At 39.6% G+C, this 20591-nt stretch overlaps 1 protein-coding gene across 12 annotated transcripts in view; it reads right to left on the bottom strand.

Annotated features, from left to right (window-relative positions):
- Positions 1-20448, bottom strand: part of C11H15orf40 (chromosome 11 C15orf40 homolog) — a 42142-nt gene extending 21694 nt beyond the window's left edge. For 5 of the 12 annotated variants that reach the window (XR_012630448.1, XR_012630447.1, XR_012630446.1 and 2 more), the window contains exons 1-3: positions 20339-20448; positions 20122-20251; positions 18887-19014 (exon numbers count right to left, since the gene is read on the bottom strand). Coding sequence is in view for 7 of the 12 variants with exons in the window: in XM_074880736.1 (XP_074736837.1) it covers positions 18887-19014; positions 20122-20251; positions 20339-20410 (330 nt within the window). In the remaining 5 variants the exon portion in view is untranslated. The other 7 variants (XR_012630449.1, XM_074880741.1, XM_074880742.1 and 4 more) reach the window with 7 other exon arrangements.
- Positions 20449-20591: the final 143 nt, after the last annotated feature.

The raw sequence follows: 20591 nt of genomic DNA, 5'->3' as shown, positions 1-20591 counted from the left end.
AATAAATGCATGCCTTGCACTGGACAGAAAGATAAATAGAATTCAAAATATGTTACTTGCAGCAGTTTCCACTTAAATGAATTAGTATTTATGATAATGTCCAGTTTACTGTTTCTGTCAAGCTAAATAAAACCAGTAAGTATTGCCTGCAATTACCATTTGTGCATTACAGCGTGTTACAGATGACAAAACTGAAGCTCGCTAACATCAACATGTGCAACTTCAAACTACAGAAATTGTTTGCTTTTACTATGCTGGAGATTGCAGGGTAAACATTGAAATTCAGTGTCTGGAATCTGACTTTAAGAGATCTCTTCCATCTGACATTTGCTCAGACATCATTATTATCATGAATAAAACAAAAGAAAGGTAAGTAAGTCTTATGTATTAAAAAATGGCTGTCACGTCACCAAGAGTTTGAACACTCCAGAAGATCTGGAAACAGCTCTTGCAGCAGTTCTAAACCCGTTCCTGAACACACACAGCAATTTTGTATGGACTTGTTAATTGATACTGAAGAATTATCACGCCAAATTACAGATAATGTGGCAAGCAACTAAGAAAACTCAGTAGCTTTTATACAATTTCGTAACTAGCGTTTTAAAAAAAACTTTTGAATCGCAGCTAAGCCACTAGATACTTGAAGGCAAAAGAAAGTGCATGGTCAAAAATAATCTTAGAGTGACTTGTGAGATAAAATTTTACAAGTGCTCACTACTATTCAAACTCTATTTTATCCTTGCTCTGCAGCTGGGGATAGAAATGTGCAGACGTGCTTTGAAGGGTTAGTTAGAAGCCGAACTACTTTCAAGAGGCTCTTTAGTAGCCATTTCAGACAGGGAAGACAAGTGTCATTTCTGATATACATATCAACATCCAACTTCTGGAACAAGAGAGATATTTAATCTACTGTTTAAATATATTTGAATATTTTGCAACAGTTATATATTTGAATATATTTGAACTTGTACTATTAATTTGCTAATAAATATTCTGCTTAACCAAGAAATGTGTTCACATTTGTTTCTTGTACTTCTTACACTGAGATGTTGAAAGAAAAATTCTTTTTGTATCAAATTTAAGCTAATGTTTTGCTTGCCACCACCCCTGTTCCTTAGGGGGGGGAAAAAAAAAAAAATCTCCGAATTACACAACTCCAGTCACACCTTCTCTAACTGTGACACACAAGAGGATGTAGGAACATGAGGCAAGAAGGCAGGGAAAACAGGATGGCTCCTTACAGCAGCTACTGACCACCTCAGGAGCAATTTAACAAAACCACACCTCCCTTGCCTTTCATTTGCCAATCAGGAAAAATTACTATAATCTGTCCCCTTGTCCCTGCATGTTAGAAGAGAGCTGTATAACCCTGCTTAAGTTATGTACAGTACTGATACCCTAATGACCAGAAGCTAAGCAAGATTATAGGGCAGACCAGGTTTCCCTGAAAGTACCTAGGAAATAGGCAGCCTGATTCGAGACACATGGAGGTAAATCCTAGAGATCAAAACAGAGCCCAGTGGCTCCAGCACTGCCAGGAGAGTAGATGGCAACTGTACTATGGTGGTGCACAATGATCTTGCCTCTCAAGAGGATTATTTTTCTATTAGGCCCCGCAGGCTGGAATTCATTCTTGCATTTACCACGGCCTATATTTTTCTTCAGTAAAGCATGGACTGCACTTAGTGGTTGTCGGTCCTCCTTTGCTTATACGAAACAGTGATGCCACCCTTCTGTACAGGTCACCCCAACTAAGTACTCTGTCCTGTTAAAATGCAAATTTTAACAAGAGATGGTGAAAGTTGGTAATAACTACGTTTTACTCTAAGTAATAACACATAACAGGATCATCATCCCCAATAATTACCTTTTGTGTTATTCATGACTAACAGGAATACAAAGGAATGTTGCCTTTTTCCTAACACAGAAATGCTTTCTTTTCAAATAATACTTCAGCAGCTGGATGACTTTTTTCCACAAGTATGAGCTGTCTTCTTTTTTCTTTTTTTTTATATTGTGTAATTCAAACTCTGCTTCACTAATAAAAGATGTATCAGTAACAAGTATCAAAGTTACTCCTGCTCACTGTTTGAAGAAAAAAACTTTATTCAAAAGATGAGTTAAAGTTTAGAAAACAACTTAGTTATTTGTTATAGAACTACAAAAATAAACCAAGGCTCAACCTCATCCATGAGAAAAAAAAATAAACTTCAAGGATTCAAGCAGAATCTTCAAACTGAAACATGTTAAATGTTAAAGGAATGATTAAGACACATAAGTTTTTTCAAAGCTCTTGTTCAGTATGAGGAAAGACAATTTGGTATTTATAATCTTAAGTATTTAATTTATGTGGGTATATAACATGTACTGCTGAGATAAAGGTTAAGAACTGCAAACATACTGTAATAAATTTCACATAGATTTTGGCCACCATGTTCCAAGTTTAGCCTGGTCAGAGCTGATCAGAAAGTGGATGCTCTTTGTCCAAAGTCATGTCTGAAGTTTGTTTCGGAATAAATGCTTGAAATGATACATTTTCTACTGAAAATGTGCTCAAGAAAAAGAAATTAACAGTAATAATTGCCAAGTGCAACCAGCCCCAAATGATTACATAGTCTCTTACAAAATAAAATTATTTTTTCTATAGCAAAGGCCTGGCTTCCTTCTGGAGTCATCAAGTCATCTTGATTTATGAATGCCACTGAGACCTAAAATAAAGTACATTTAAGAATACTGCTTCAGTGGTTTTAATGGTATAAGCATTTAAATACAGCATACAAAAGCTCTGGAGTTTAGATCAGTTTGGTGCAAGAGCTCTGTGTGGACACATGTTCTTCTCATATCAAGCTCCCATTACTCATAAGCCACATGCTTGAAATGCCCACTCTGAAGTGAGCTGATGGAGCATCAAGCTTGGGGTACACATACCCTCCTCTAAACCCCAGGTACAGCTAAACAGCTGTAAGAACGTAAAGGAGCTTTACTTTAAATTGTTAATATGGGCAAATCCTATTTCTCCAACCCTGCAGGTCAGAAGATACTTCCATCAGCAGAATTACGTTTTTTGTTGTTCTAAGAGTGGGAGGGTACGTTGTACAGTCCAGGCAATGATGGGAAGGAGCACAGCTCAGCTAAAGGAACAATTGTTCCATGGCCATTTCCTCATGTATGCTGAACCCTGCAGGGGAAAATAAGTTTTAAGATTTGATTATTGGTTATCAAGTGACTTTACCACCACAGCACTGGCGGGGGTGTGTGTGTGAAGATAAATTCCTTCCTCCTCCACAGACACCAGGGACCTCCCCAGCACAAAACAAGCTGGCAGAATATGACCCAGGAATCTGGAAGCAGTTAAGCAGCTGGCTCATTACACTGGCGGAGTTTAAGTCCTTAAGTAAGATGGAGAGATCCAAGGGACGATAAACAAATAGCTATTGATTGCATATCCTGCAGTCTGGGTAAATCCAATTGAAGAACCTCTTTAGACCTCACCAGCAGGATTTTAGGTTTTAGAGACAAAATGGATTTAGTGCTAGGTAATAAAAGATCAGCCTAGTCTTACTTCCCTCCATATCTGCATTAGACATATTCTTCCTACTGGCCTAAAAATGTTTTTTAAATTTGATACTGTTTTTACTGTCTCCTTCCTATCACTACCCAGGCACTGCACTATTTATTTCAGCTATATCTGTTTTACTACTTCCTCATATTCTTGAATGCTTCTGAAGACAAGACCTTTTAAAACATCTTTAAAATTCTAAAAAGAAAACTTTGCCACAGTGCCAGTCATTCTACCTGAACTAAAAAGAAAGTTAAAAGGATGTTTTCAAAGACAGAACCAGACCCGTGTGTTAATACCCAGCTCAGCTACAGACCCCTTTCAATGCTTTTGTGTCTCAGCTTCCATCTGCCCTGTTTCCCTCTTCTGTGCTCTGTATTTCAGCTACAAGTCCTCCCAGGCAGGGGCTACTCCATTTAAAACATAGGTATGGTGTAAAACAATCTCAGCTGGGGTCCATATATCCTAACACAATGCATTAGAAACATTCTGGTGAGCAAATTAATATTTGCTGATTTTTAAATATTTTTTTTAACTAAAACCAAACACATTATAGATACTATGAAGGCAGTGACTTGATTTAAATACTGCCTTTATGTCACTCCATAGTTATATAGTATAGTATTTAGAGGCTGGGATTCTATGGCCTAGCAAGCTCTCCAAGCTAGACCTGCACTAAACAATAAGTGATTCTAATCCTATGGGTGTAGTAGAAAAGCCCTTCAAAAACCTAAGTAGCGTAAAGACAGCCTCATCATAGCTAAGAGCTATGGGTAGTCCAATTTGATGGTTAACACTGAATTAAAGAGAGGTGAATTAAAAATGAGGGGGCAATCTATGCAAACTAGATTCCACACCAATACAACTTCTGATGGTTACTGTATTGAATGTACTACTCATTTATATTTAATTGATTTTAAAAACATTCATGCACACACCATACAATCATGGCAAGAGTGATTAAAATTCCAGCCTTATATATTACAGTGTTTGCCTTTTTAAAAATCAAGTAGATGCAAAAATTTTAATGCAAACTACTAGAATTACATAGTTAAGCACCTGAGTTTAAAACCATTAAAGTTCTTCTTTGCACCTACAGGAAAAGAAGAGGAAAGAAAATACAGTGGGGTAAGGGGAAGAGTGGATGAGTCAGCTATGATGAAAGAGGGAATGTACTGGTGCAGGAAAAGGAAAGAGAAGATGACAGAGCAGCCATTGCAACAAATGTGCCTTATCAGAAGTAAAAAGTCTTCCAGAAGAGCCTATTGAAAGGTCAGAGTGTCCTTAGAAGCCAAGAAGACAAAATCATCCGACTGAAGGTAAAATACAAATCTGTTTAAAACCATTTGTGATTGATAAGAACTGGAAGACAAAGATGGCATCACAGTCCCTTGGCAGGAAAACTCCTCCAGATGGCATCTATTTCTCATTAATGCTCTGGGGGAGGATCCTAGACATCCCAGCAGGTCCCGTCGTGACTTTGGATTCAAAGCTGTCCACAAACTCAGCTGCTCTCTGGCTCAACTCCACTTTTGCTGCACATGCATATGGCACGCAGCAGTGCTACAGGACATCGGTTGATGAATGACTTAACTCTTAGTTTCTGCCTCTTTAGATCACACCTCCTGTACTATGTTTTAAAAGGCCGAAACCTGTCTGTAACTGTGCCACCCAAGACATGGCTCAGAAAACCTTCTCAGGCTCTTCATGTTTTCTGTTACTAGTATAGAAGCTTTAAGGATTGCTAGAAAACATTAAGAATTGTAACACAAAAAAAGAAAGGAAATCTTAACAAGTGAATGTCAGCTCATTTTTGGTTATTCACGCCTCCCAAAGTGCGCATCAAGACGATGAAAATGTCAACCTTGAGTTAAGACCGTATCAAATATGTGCATCTTGGTTTCACTTGGCAAAATCTGAGCAGGGCTTTAAAATAAGTCTCCGAGTGGAAAAAAATCTTTATTCCCTGTCCATCACCAGTCTTTCACTCCTATTTGTTGTGATGCCACCATACCATCATCCCATCCCTCCATACACAGAACATTTGTAGGTGGGTTTGGGGGGTTTTGCCCAAGCTAATTTTAGATTGAGAGACAGATTTTCTACAGTTCCCTCTGGAAGCTATTCTTTGAACCTCCTGGAGCTCATTGCCAATTCCTTCTTTCTTAACAATGTCTTAAGTATGGGACCTCCTCTACACTGCTTATCATTTGCTATGGATTTGTTACTCTGGGACAGCTTCATTGTGGAATAGTGTGTGGCAGTGACCTTATAGTATTTTTGTCCACACCACTGGGGATAAAAGCAGCCTAGTCAGAAATCCCAGCTGAGTTCAGGAGAGCCCAGGATCCTTACAGCACCTACAGAAATCTCTACCGAGCTCCCCTACTATTGCTTGCAAGAGAGGTGAATTTAATATGGCAAATCTCATAGTTAACTACACAAGAGTGCCTCAGTTTCATCAGCTGAGAAGAGGTTATTTAACAAAAGAAAATGACTGTAGGTAATAAAAAGTCATTGACCCTCACTAGGATTTGTCTGGGTTAACACAGACAGGGGTGGAGAACACTAGACCTGAAAACAAGCAAAGGGTCTAAAGAGTAGAATTTATTTGAATTCCTATGGATTAAGCTGCTACATGGATCACATTCTTTTCTGTGAGCATAACAGATATAAATATATAGGAACAGTCAGTCCACTGCAGCATGCTGAGAACCTAAACAAATGTTATAACGCATGAAGGATCGTGTGCGTATAACATCTGCATCGCAACTGGGGTGGGGAAGTGCCACGCTGGGTCTGCGCTCTTTCCAAGGCTGACGATGCCCTGCTTGTCCCTGGGACACTGCCGGCCTGCAGGCAAAACTGGAGAGCGCACAATTTGGTAACAGGGCTGATTATCTGCCGGCAGATGATAAACTGCAGGTTCTCATGCAGCAACAGCAAGGCCTTCTATTTTAACTAGCAAAACACTGTAGCAGAATCACTGGTCTGTAGTTATGGTTATATTTAATTCAATAAATTGTTTACTTTGTGTCCACATCTTACTCCGTTTCCAAGTCAAATTAACACATCACTTCAAGTTAAGATAAGCAATGCGTCCTGAATACTGATACAGGCCAGAATGTGATTATACTAAAATCAGTTTATAAATCCTCTTCATCGGCCCTTTGCCAGGAAACTTCACTAGACACAAGAGGAAGTAAAGGAATAAACCAAAATCAAACATAGTATGCTTAAGGAACAATTAAAATGAGTATTTTAATTTATCTTTGTAACCTTCTAAGAGCTTTCAAATTTATATGGCTTTAAATGATAATGATTTTGACAAAAAACATTTCTTCCTCTGTGAAAAGTATTAGCAGGAAATTGAAAGGTTGAAGGAAAATGAAATTGCATTTTTTACGTTTGTTATGAGCCTTCTCTAACTGCAGTGGGCAAGGTATTTATCATGCATAGCCTGTCCTTCTCTTTGAATGCTCTCTTCCAATTTGGACTGGAAGCACTGTGTGTTAAAGGATCATTAACCAAAGCCATGTACATCATCTCTCCCTCACAAATGAACACTGTAAACACTGCAACAGCCACACAGACACTGTATAATCAGGGCCCAAAGTAGGCCTTGTGGCTCACAAAAGACAAAGTAGACAGACTAAACTACCCCAAAAAAACTCTTTTTTCCCTAAAACTTACTCATCCCAAAGAAAGGGCAAAGCAATGGCCTTCCACCTCCTGAAAGACTCCCTGGAGCTGGTCTATCTCATGTGCAAAGCACAGAACCTTACACACACCTCGCTCTGGCCCTGGGGGACTTTCCCACCTTAAGGCTTAGCACAACCAATTTTATTACCTGGCTTCTAGATGGATAGTGTTCTTATCCCTTGTATTTACACAAAGTTTCAAGCACGTAATAAGAGCTTTACGCCGTGAACACATTATAAAAGAAGACGGGAGACAAATAGCACCTTACACTGGCTTGTACAAATCATGATGTTGGGACTGAGTATTGTTTCATGAAACAAAGGGCTGGGTCACAGAGCCATATCATATAATGTTTTCACATCAGTGCACTCCAAAAAAATATTTGAAATAGAGTCATAACACTGGCTGCATAGATCTACAAGGCAATAAGATGCCACGGTGAGAGGTATGCCGAGGTATATGGAAGAATTGCTTTCTCCATAGTTACGTTCCTGTCTCTGGGCACTAAATGCAGTATTGTAATTACTAAATGCAGTTAGATGCAATGCACTTTCAAAATTACAGAAAACTAATTTCTGAAACTGAATTCATTCCTGTTTAGTTTATCCGACATAAACCTGTCTTTTATATGGCACTCTTGGCCCCTAGCACAGAGGGGTTGATCTATGCCCCAGCATTTGGAAATCATTTTAGGTTGCTCTTTTTACCGTAAAAGAGAGGAATGCAACACCTGGGGTAGAGAAGAAAACTGAGCAAGATTTTAATCTCCTTCCAGGAGTCTCATGTTCTGCTTTTAAATCTTTTTCCATTACTATTTAATGGTATTATAATTACTGTAAGTCTCTAGCGTTCAGAATAACCACAAAACAAATACAACCTTGATTATGCTCTTATTACTATTTGTATTACAGTGGCAACAAGAGACTTTGAGCTTTATCAAAGGAACAGAGGAGCGTGCATCTCCAAGAACCCGCATCTAATCTAGAATGAGAATTTGTAGGTTATTACAAACAGAAAAGACTGGGGAAAAGGGACAACACACAGAGGTTGCTATACCTAGTTTATATGCTCTTATTTTCTTACCTTAGAAGTCTGACATTCTTTTTTGGAAAAGAGTCTGTCCTTCATGAAATGGACACAAAGACAATCAGCAGTCCTAGTCTCTAGAATTGGCTCAAATCTTATTGTTTAGGACAAGTTCTTCTCTAAAATCCTTAAACACAGCTATCCCCCCTGCTGCCAATCCAACATTCACAACAGTCTTGATAGCTGCCAAACCTGCCTCCAGTCACACTTTTTTGTTGCAACTAAGAAGTCAGATTTATTTATCCTCTAAAACTGTGGGCTGTATTTATCCTCTAAAACTGAACAAGCATGTAGCAATAGACCAAAGGCTTCTTTGTGGAGAAAGCACACCATTTCAGAAGAAACAAAGACGGGTGTCTCTTCTGATTAATGCTGTTCAGAGACAGTAAAGTAAAAGAAAACAAGCATTTGATTTACCCTCTCACATACTACGCTATTGAATGAGTCAGTTAATCAGAAGACCTGATTTCACCATTCCCAAGTGATTTCACTTAAACCTTGAAGGGTCATCCCCTTTTGGTATTTGTACTTTTTCAACAGTGGAAATTAATATAGCAGAGAGGCTACGTCTAAAATTCAGAGATGAAAGGTGGCAATGAATTTCTCCGAGTTCAAATTTCTCTTCTAATTAGAGTCTTAACACTTTCTTTTCTGACACAGAAATAGAAGAGTGTCTCATATTTTTCAAACAATTATTAATACAGTCCAGTTATCTTCTCCTGCAGAGCAAACTCTCACCGTATCCACCAACCTGAACGAGCATTTCTGGCAGCAGCTCCCCCCACTGCAAAAGGCCGGAGGCTGGGCTCCCAGGGCTGCCAATTTAGCGTAATGAAAACCTGTGAGAGACTTCACAATACTTTGGACAAAGCTCTGCAGATAAGACAAGACCCTGGGAGTTGCAGTTGGCCAACTCTGGTGTCAAGCAGATGGCCAGCCTCTCACAGCAATTACAAAGTGCTAGTCCTGACTTGCTGTGAAGGATAATAGTTCAGTCACCACAATGAAAAAAGTACTGGCAAACTGTAGCTGCCTTTGTAGAATCAATTTACTTAAATGAGGTGGGAAGGCAGGATAGATGACCTAGGTATGAGCAACTCACCAACTTTTCCATCTGAATTTGTATTTTAACCCACACACCTCTAAATAACAACAGTATCAGTAGATGCTCTTCTTATATTACACATCAATGGCCCTTGCATGAATCTATCATTTCAGAAGATGAATCTCTCCTTCCTGAAAAATTTCAGACTGGCATTTAAGGGCTCAGGATTCACACTAAGAGGGCCATAGGTAATATCCTTTCCCCACCTAGATTCACAGATTGCAAGTAAAAAGGAACTGTGAAAGTTACATTGCAAATTATTAGATTTACAGTCTTTGAAAACCTGGCAAGTTTTTTTCCCCATTCTGACTCGAGTGCTAAACAGCAGAGCAGGTGCTATAGAAATATCTAGTCTGTAACACCCTCTATTCTGTGCATGTTCCTCCCCAGCAGAGCTTAGAAGGATACGCAGCAAATACTTCCAACAAGGCAAGTAAAATTGATCCTAGCCCAATAAATGACCTTTGATCGATGTAAATCATCCCCTTTTTTTCACTCCCCTCTCCTCACCATGTTTGATTCTTTATTTTTGGACTGGAGAAGTTCACCTAGTATGCAAACCCAGGAACAAAACAAACAAGTTGTTCTTCTTCAGAGAGTCTAACCAAGGTACCTCCCACTGGATTACCACAGGAAAGAGCCTAAAACCCAAACTGGAAATAGCTAAGATCTGAAAATGAACTAACATTAATTGCTTATTTAAGTTTATAAGCCCAAATGTGTAAAACTTGGAGCACTTCACTAAATTCTTCCCCAGGTAAAAAGATCAAGTTGGTCCACTAAAGTGAGCAGGAATCATATGCAGTGAGAAACCAAAGGTTTTCTATAGAAGAGGTTGTTAAACACCATTTTCCATAAAACATGCTTTAGTGGAACTTTTCTTCACAGCCTTGTGACATGAGTAGTGGTGCAGAAAATTTTCTGTTTCTTGTGGCGGTCTATCTTACAGCAATATCAGAGAAAATACCTTCAGATTCAATTTGCAACAGCAACCCCATAAAGCTGGCAGAAAGGCTTACGGCAAGCTCTGGTATTACATGTTCTTTTTGTCTTTGTTTCTTTAAGTGTGTAACACACGTATACCAACACCTCCACCGACAAGCTTACTTATTTTTGCAGATTTAGAATTTATACTTTTCAGACTACTGAAAGTTGTGTTTACTTAGATCTTTCACCTTCTCTACTCTTACACACACAGGCATTCGACTACTGAAAGACTGGCCTTGCCACACAATTAATTATTGGCAAGTAATTGTGCTAATACACAGTTTAATGACAGCTATTGTCAAATTGGTGTTTTCAGATGCTCTAATTTCACATTTATCTTTTGCCAGAAATATTGCCTGGCACCATATTAAATAAAGAGAAAAATTTATTCTAGCTGATATGTGACAGCAATCACTGCAAACAGAAGTCATACAGTTTGAGAACATCATTATAAGCTGATCATCTTTTAAAAATATTTAACAAAAAGCTCCTGGGTCTGCTTTAGTGGCTGAATCTGAACTCAGTGAGGAAGTGACTGAGCGGAATCAGACATTCTCATTAAGTAAAATTAGCCAAGTGCAATTCGCCTGGCTGGTCCCCTCTATGTATTAACATCTGTATTCAGCCGGTGATGAGCTTAACCAGGGTTTTCAAACAAAAAGAAAAAATCCCCCTAAAAACATAACCTATGAGGTTCATTAGTAAGAGATTGCACTTCCATTTTTAAAAAGGCAGCTAAGAAACCGAAGAAAATTGTCTGTTCAGAAGTGCATCCTAATCTCTAACAGTAATCTTTTCTCATAGCAGGAACATGACCTCACATACGTGCTACCTGATTGTTGTCAGATTTACTGAAGACAAAAGGAGACATTTTATTAAAGGGCAAATGCCAGGAGGCTACACAGAGCTGCTATAGGCCCTCCATGGAACAGGCAGGTTTGCCTTCTGATTGCAAAGATTATATCACAAGGTCTTTTTTCCCCCTTCCACAATGAATGCATCTCAAAAAGCTCTCAGGCCCAGGAAACAGAAAAAGAAATGCAGTAGCATCGAAGGAGATAAGCATCAGCAACAATGCTGGTGTGACAAATAAAGAGCGGAGACAACCCTAGAGAGTCTGGTCCTGCTGGCGGGCACTTACCTGAAACAACAGCAGGAAAACTGAAGGTGAGAGGCAGCAAGAGGGCATATGAACCCAGGGACCAGAGACAGGAAAGTGGCTGCTTGGGCTGAGCATGTGTGGTGATATCGATATCAAATTTAACCCTGCAGACCTTCTGAACATCAGAAAAGAGCAGAAAAATGTGCAGATTTCAAGACAAGCTAATGGAAGTAGCACCAGTAAAAAAAAGGTTCTATAGAAATAGCTTGTTTTATAAAATTCAACTTGCTAACACCCCTTTCAGACAGACAGGCACCAAGTGTGTCCTAAGATGCACGGAGAGCTTTGAAATTTTTTATAAATTATGCCTCAATGCATCCTGGTTTGGAAAACACTACAGTAATGAAAACTGGCCAAAGGAACAACATGCTGCAGCCCTTCCCACGTGCACTACACACACACTAGGTAATAGAAACAAGGCAACTTAATGACAATCACCCCAGAATTACACTTTGCAACCCCCGTTATTCTCTTAAAGCAGACAACTGCTTTATCTGAGCAGCACAAAATGAGGCTTTGACCCTCTATTGTTCATTCCAGCATTCTTTTCTCCTGAAGTCCATGGTTAACTGTTCTCTTTACAGCATGTTTCTATAGTGACCAACTGCTAAATTGATAATGTATTTTCCTTTCCACCTGCCTTACTTCAGACTTGGAAACTCAAAATGTTGTTTAAAGAACATTCCAAAAACTGAGCCTCGAGCTCTAGTAAGATGGTATGGTAGAGTACTTCATCACTCTTAAGTTCCCCAGCTCTTGAAACAACGCAAAAACAAATAAATGCAGCGTTAATAGATGAAAGCTAAATTCTTCATGGCTCACTAACAATTACTTGAAAAATTAATATGTAAAGGACTAGGAGGAAATGAATTCCCAGTAGCTTAGAGAAGTATCAGACTCCTCCTTTCAGGCAAGCATTTCATTTTTTCAGCAGCTTTTTGACTGTTCATTGTGCCTTGGTTACATTAACAGCACTTCGCCCCAAGTGCAGCAGCCTTCCTAGAGAACAATAACTAAGATACGCTTTACATGTGGGTAAAGCACTGTTGTTCCCAGAAGGAGACAGAGGAGCACATTTTTATAATAGCTAATATGGCAATGAATCATCCTCCTGTGATAAGACTAAAAACATTAAGAGAGGAATACAGTAGGTTGAAGTAAAAAATTTAAAAAAGGGACTCATCTGGTTCAAGTTTTACATATGCAAATAAACAGTATTAAGAGGGGAAACACAGAGAGAGACATGTGAAGTAATGAGCAGAAAGATCAGGTGTATCTATCTTCCTGGAAGCTGAAAGAAGGAAGATATTAAACTGTGCTTTCTGGTAAACTGCCACTGCCAGTTATTGACAAAGTTGTCAATTATACAGGATTATTTAGACTGATGATACCTGAAGAAATGGGGATTTAGAAACACTTGGAACTAAAAGGAGAGATAGGAATGCACTGCAGATGACAAATGGAGTGGATGCAAAGAGCAAAGAGGCCAGCTTCAGAGGGTATAATTAAATATCCTTAATTAGTATATCAGACTACTGCAATGAAACCATATACTTACTTTCAAAGTTGGATTTTAGAAAGTACATGTAACTGAGTAGATGAAAGACAAAGAATGTTCTATGCCACAGGACTGCTTGGCATAGAATTTATTCAGATAACTTCCGTTTTGCTAATGTTTAAATAACTTAATTACATAAAAAATGCCCAGGTCTATAAGCAGTAAGATATTAAATCACCATTAGACAGATTTTACTGAAATTGGTCAGACAATGCATTAGGAAAAGAGGACAGTGCTTGAGTCAATAGCAGGATTTCAAGTAGCTGAGTAATCAAGTAGCTTAACGCACATGGATAAAGTCGGGACCAATAAGTAAAAGGAGGGTAGCAACTGGCACCACAATGTTTTTAAACTGGTCTAGAAGTAAGAGTTAAGTTTTATTTTGAGACAGGGGATGGGAAAAGTGTTTTGAAATTCTTGGAAGAAGCCTCCTACAATATCACAAAGCTCTGTTCTATTAAAAACATACTCTGCTGAAGAGTTTGGGATATTTGCTACCACAATTTTCTCACTAGAATGAAGGATATTCCACTGGGTTCATTAAGAGATAGTTGACAGGCTAGGATTTCAACACAAGATTTGAAAGAGCTAGGCCTAAACCACAGCTTTGGCATTGACTTGTTTGGTCACGCAAACTGCTTACTTTTCTGTATCTCACTTTTGATATACAATGGATCAGCAATTCCTGCCTCCCAGGCATTTCACCAGGATACACGCATCCACAACCAAGATATTACGGATATAATTGGAAGACTGCATGAAAAACATTGATATAAGAGGATCTCAGATATTAGATATGGCAACACCCCAGTGTTATTTATACTACCCTTTTAAAATAATTTTGGTTACTCATATTAAATAAATTCTCTGTTCCCAGCACATAAAGGCTTTATTTGCCACACTGCTAGCTAGTCCACAGATTCAGCCTTAAGTGGCACAGGGCACTGCTACCAGGAGAACTTAATTTCCATCCCTCTGCTTTGATTGCTACCATGGTTTCCACCTGCCATGGCTTTTTTACACAATCACTGGGGGCCTCAACTAAGTAATACCTTGAGCAACAGAAGATAGGGCTTCACTACATGCCACCAATAAAATTTCTTCTTCCTAAGAAGCAATGCTAAAAAAGAGACAACTGCAACAAGTTTTGAAAAAAATACTGTATGATGACTGAACTGGACAGATAAAAGTGAGTCTTAAATGCCATATTACAATCCAGATGAAAGAAGAAGTACTTGGCTTGGCCAAGCACAAAATCAGTATTATATAAATGGCTCCCCCCTCCCTGCACACACACACACACTTGTAAATAGAAAACAGAAATACAATAGGGAGGAGGGCAGAGTGGTTGTTTTCCCAAGGACTAATAAACTTCCTAGCTGAACAGTATGTGTCTTCTGATTGACAAGTGATGAATATGACAATATGCCTGGCTCACATTACATAGAAATGACAGCATAATACACTGAAGGCACCCTATTTGTCTTCAAGTTACTTTCACTGATTAGGAAGAAAAGATGCAGAACACCAGCTGAAGGTTTTTAGGAGAGGTGAAACCTCTGAAGCAGAAGCTAGCAAAGACCAGACAGAACATGTTGACAAGACAAAGAGGGAACTGAAAGATTAAATTGGCTATTTAGATAATCATCATTGAAGACCAATGTACTTCAGAGCCTGTACCTGCCTACCCAGCTCCTCCCTCAATCTGGTCTGAAGTCATGGGAAAGTGTAATACAGTATTTCAATGTAGCATATAAGACATATAACGTAACACATGGTAGTAGCTTCCAAAGAAATCTTTCTAATGGCTGTTGCAGCACCCAACTCAGACTATAACATAAATGCAGGATTCCTCAGTCTTTGGATTGCTGCTTTCTACTCACAATAAAAAGAAGTTTAGGAAATAAAACAAACCAACAAACAAACATGAAAACTTGGTTTTAGCTTGCTTTGCCTTAATTTTTCTGCAAGACATGCTACCCCTCTGCTGGGCAAGAACAGATGAAACAGCAAGGAGCTGTTAACCAAAACTGACTGAACAGTAAAACAAAACCAGCCTGTACAGACTGAAAAGGATAAGTAAAGAAAGGCAACTAAGGCAATGTATGGCTGACCAAAAGCCTGAGAAAATGAGTCTAGATGCAAACCATTAAGCAAACAACAATTTAGATTTAGTTCTCCAAACGCTGTCCAAACAAGAAAGTAACATTTTTCATAACATCTTTAAAATGAGTCACCTTGAAGGAGCTGTCATCTTGACAAGCACCAGTTCTCTACCTCTAAAAACAACTGTTGCAATATTTAGCATAACAGGAAGCAGGAAGAATTTCCTAAAGCAAAAGATTTTTTGTCCATCAAAAACTAAATTATGAGCTATGACATCTGCACTACATGAGGCTGGTAAAGAAATTCAGCTGTAACTTAGGCATCTGTAACATTGTTTTCCAGAAGAAGGTATGACAAACCATAAACAAACCTTCAGAACAGGTTTTCTTTACTTTAGGCATTTTTTTAAAAAAATATGACAACCATAGTAAAGATAGGACAATTTCAGATATCAGCAGTGATGCAGATGAAAAAGCAAACTCCTATCAGACATGTGTGATATCACATACATTTTTGTGAAACACTACTTAAATCTTACTCTGACCTCTCAAGCATGACTAAGAGAGACGTTAAGCCTGCTTCTCATTAGCCCTGAGACTGGAGTATAGTTGACCATTTTGTTTCAGGCTTCTTGTTCTGTTCTACAGATTACTCTGCTCGGTTCTCTCTCTCTCTCTAATAATACTCATTATTAAACCAAGGAAAGATTGCAAAAAAGCCCTGTTTAAAAATAATATAATAAGCGACTTCTAGGAAACAATTTTTTTGATAAAAATATAAACACAAAACAAAGTTTGATAATACTTTTACCCCTTTTATTAAAAATAGTCATTACACTTCACATACATTTGGCAAAGATACATGACTGTATCCCTACTTTTCAGAAAACTAATTACAGACTATTGCATTGACACCATGTATGCAATTATGAGGTTCTGGGTCAGTTTTTCATACTGCAAAATTCTGGTTTTGTTTCAGTTGTTCAGGTGATTCTGCCTGTGTGATCAACAACAGTACATCGGCTTCAAATACATTCATTTTAGATGTACATATGTGCACATAGTGCAAAACTGCACCCAGTACTGGCCACTAGATTCTGAAGAGAACATTCTTCTAGGGTCTTTACCATCCAGACTCATCCTTTTGTACCACTTTTCACATTGAAGGCTGTGAAGCCTTTCACTTTGTTAACCAGTTTGTTTCAGTAGGAAACAAGTTTTCTAAACCATTTGTTCATGGACCAGGAAAGAGGACAAATCTTACTCACAGGAAACTCTCCTGAGGGGAGAAAAATCTGCAGTGACAGATGCAGATACAGAGCCTCAGTAAAGACAAGTTTTTCTAACCAAGCCTACACAAAGACTTCAACTATACAACAGTTATATTAACAAGGCGGGGGGGGGGGAGAAGTATCTTTCCCTAGTCATTACCCACATTCTCAACAGGACTAGATTTACGTAAGAAAGAATATCAGTCCATTTACCAAGATGCATTGTCCCATTTCCCGCTCTTGTTTTAGGTCAACTGGAAGCTTCTTTTTTCAGTTTTTCTAAAATCTCATCTGGTGTCACGGATACCAAAATCTTCACCACTTTTTCACGTGATTTACCACCCTGATTTAGACACACACACACAAGAAAAAAACATCTTTCAGAGAATCACCACCACATACACATTCCAAAAAAAATCTCAGTTTTAAAAATAACTTTAAAAATAATTCTTAAACTGTAGGTATGCAGAATTAACAGCAGAAGAGACAGTTCATCAATGTCCTTTCTAGTTATTTGAAAGGAGGAAAACAAAGTCTTATCTACTCTCCTTCTAAAATTGGATACAGCTCCCAGAGCATGCCCTGAATTGATGCTCTTTTTATGGGCTAGAATGAAAAGCAAGGAGTGGTAAATCTTCATAGTTCACTTGTATCATCTAGAAGCAAGACTCCAAGTAATTTGTATTTTTGTTTTTAAAAAGGTGTGTATCTATAAATTTATATTTGATAACTGTGTACCTTCAGATCTTTCTTCAAAAGTTGTCTCCCATAGGGTATTAGTCACTCTTAAACTGAGTTCTCAGATTGATAATATCAACTAAATGAAATCACATCGTATATAACCTATAAGATATTCAGATTCATACAGCATGAAATATTATTGACCTGGTTTTGTATTACTGAAAAAAAAAGGCTATTTTACATAGGAACTGGCACATCTGCAACCTCATTTCACATTGCCTGAAGACACAACTTTGCTAGTATTCAGTAAACCATGAGAAACAAGTTGCTTGCTAATCTGCAGCCTGGCAAAAAGTTTGAAATGCCCACAAGGGACATCCTGAAGGAAAAAAAAAGTCCTTTACTATACAGAAATATAGCATGAAATTTAACATTTAAAATTTGAAGCAGTCTAGCCAGCTGATGATGAAAATAAAGGCCCTTGCATAAAAATCCAGTAACCTCAGTTTTATACCAGATCATTTCCCACCAGTTTCCAGATTTGGATTGGTTTTGTTAGTGTTAGCACTTATCACAGAGCAAGTAGCACCTAAGAGAGCAACCAGTACCAAAAATCACTTGCTGTTTACACCTAGCAGATCAGGATGGAAAAATCTAACCCACAGGTAGAATACAGACTTTACCACAATGCTTCACTGAGAACAAACAGCAGCTTGTGAAAAAGAAACACTAGCATGCAATTATTTGGACACCCCAGGTCAGAACAACTGAATCAAGGTCAGACAACACTGACCCCTTTTATGTTCAACTCTGCTTAGCACTTCTGAGAACAATCTAGTTAAACCTGAACATCCCTTTAAGGTAGGAAAACAGTGTTATCTGTAAAATGTTGACAAACAAATGAGGCAGTTTGTCCATGATTCAGGAAAAACAATACTCAAAACTTCACATCTCTACCTTTCAGTAACACAGTGCACAATTCATTGATCACGTCGCCATTTACCACTATACTTTAACAGGCTTCAACTACTACATGAAACCAACAGGCAAAAATAAAAAGCACAATTTTGCATTGTGCTCTTATATTCATAAACTATAAATGAACATGGCTGGAAAGACTGACTTTAAGTACAATGAATTAATAAAACAAATTATTTATTCAGTGCAATGAATAAAACAAAGAGTTTCCACTCGCCGAAGTCAAGACATGTAAATTCTAATACAAAGAAACTCTTGAGGCCCAGCTATAATCCGAGTGCTTATATATGCTCTTGCTTATGCGTGGCAGCTGTCAGAAACTTTTCCCTCAAATACAGAAGTTACTTCAAAAAAACAAATGAAAAGTTATTAATAAAATGCACATTCTCTGCAAAGCACAAATTTTGTGAACTGCATTTGATACAAGAACAAGAGAATCTTTGAAGAATACAAAATATGAACCACACAAATTTGGAAAAATATATCATGATGATAACTATTCTGATTAAAGATCTCAAGATCAGCTGTGGTTCTTCTTACACTAGGTTTGTTCGCAATGAATTATTTCACTAACTCAACTAAACACCATTAAAGTGTCTTTTGGACTGAACTTGTAGAGTAGCACCCTGTACTCAGTAAGTTTCAAAACTGCAGTAGAACAAGACTGAAAAGAAAAAAAAAAAAGGAATTACCTTCTCTAAAATAACTTCACTCTTCTTCACTTCTAGCACCTTAGAGAGGTAGCGACACAGCTCTGCATTTGCCTCCCCTTCTGATGGAGGTGCAGCAATAGCTACACCTACTGCCTCAGCTGTCACATCTATAACAAATATTTGAAGGATTTTATGCTCAAAATATTCAAAACATCTAGTTACTGTCTCCTAAAAATGAATGTTTATGCTTTCAAAAGCATTTTAATTTAAAACCAAATAGACTTACAGATTAGTAGGTAATGACATTTTTACACTTCACAAATCCCCTTAAGTTAAAACTGTTCCCCAGTACAAAGATAATCTTCTGATACAAAGAACAGTGAGACCTTCAGAGCTGTATCAGAGTGCAGCCATGAATTATCAGTTTTCACACAACTGGGGCACTGTTCTAAGCCCCTCTCTATGTTGCCTGTTCTGATGCAGGTGTAGTCCAGCTTGGCATCGTGTAGGGTAATACAAATCAGGTTACCTCACCAAAAAAAGCATGATAAATAAGTCTGTCCAGAGAGCTATGCCATCATGAACAATTTCCTCGTGTTGCCAGTTGAGCCTGGATACTCTACTACAGTCCACCACGTTAGCCTCATATACACACCTGTATAAAAAGCACTTTTAATTTGTAGATAAGACCAGATTTGCAGAGGGAGAACATATTTTATTAGATCAAACTTTTGTAGCTCAAGTAAAACGGCACAACCTCTCGGGAGACAAACAGCATGCACAAAATGACCCATGTCAAACTGAAGTGCTGATCAAAGGTGTTTGCCGTTACTCCTTTCAAAAAAAAAAAAAAAAAATGGCTCAGAAGGATTTACATCGTGCTCGCTGCACCACCTAGCGTTACCTATGGGGGAATGGGAAAGAGCTGCTACCGGTTTTCTGTAAGAAAAGCGTGAAATTACTGCTTTCTTCAGTTTTCTGAATATTTATTTTTCCAACTTAATGGCTAGAGAGAAGCTCGTTAGTAAGACCAGTCACAACCCCAGCTTCCCCGCTCCGCTCCGCTGCCGGGCGGTTATTCCCAGAGCGGGAGGCGCCTCGCGCCCCGCTCCAGAAGCAGCGGCCGGAGCGCCTGACCCCCCGCCGGCAGCGCGCGCCTCTTCCCGCCCGTCCGCGCGGGGCCGCCCCTGCCCGCGCCTCCCCCCCCGCGGAAGATCCCCCTCCGCAGGCGCGGGCGGGCCGGGAAGGGCGACCCGCCGCGCCGGCAGCCCCACCTGTGACGGCGCTGCACCGGGAGCCGGGCTTGGCGCGAACCGCCACCCTCACGCAGCCGTCGCCTGCCGCCACCACCGGTCCCGCGGCAGCAGCGCCCGTTTCCGCAGGCCCCTTCGCGGCTCCTTTTCCCTGAAACACAGGAACAGACGCGGTCACCGCGGTCACTACCTACCCGCCCGTCCCCGGTGCCCCCTCCCCGGGGCTCCCCGCCCGCACCTTGCGGGGCATGGCCCCGCCGCTCCGCACCGGCGCCGCCAGCAGCCGACGGAAGCCGGCGAGGGCCAGCATAGCGCGGCGCGGCCCTTCCGTCAACACCAGCTAGCCCCGCCCCCAGGCGCCAGCTCCGCCCCCGGCCGCGCCTGCGCGCTGCGCCGCGGCCGCCATGAGCCTGGTCCGGGCTGGGCCGTGTGCGAGCGGTGGGGCGGGGAGCGGCAGGCCGGGGCGCCGTGCGGCCGCTGGCTTCTCCCGG

Source organism: Strix uralensis, chromosome 11 (assembly GCF_047716275.1).
Source record: "Strix uralensis isolate ZFMK-TIS-50842 chromosome 11, bStrUra1, whole genome shotgun sequence".
Taxonomy (NCBI): Eukaryota; Metazoa; Chordata; class Aves; order Strigiformes; family Strigidae; genus Strix; species Strix uralensis.
The sequence above is the reverse complement of the archived record's forward strand: the minus strand, read 5'-3'. Positions and strand labels throughout refer to the sequence as shown.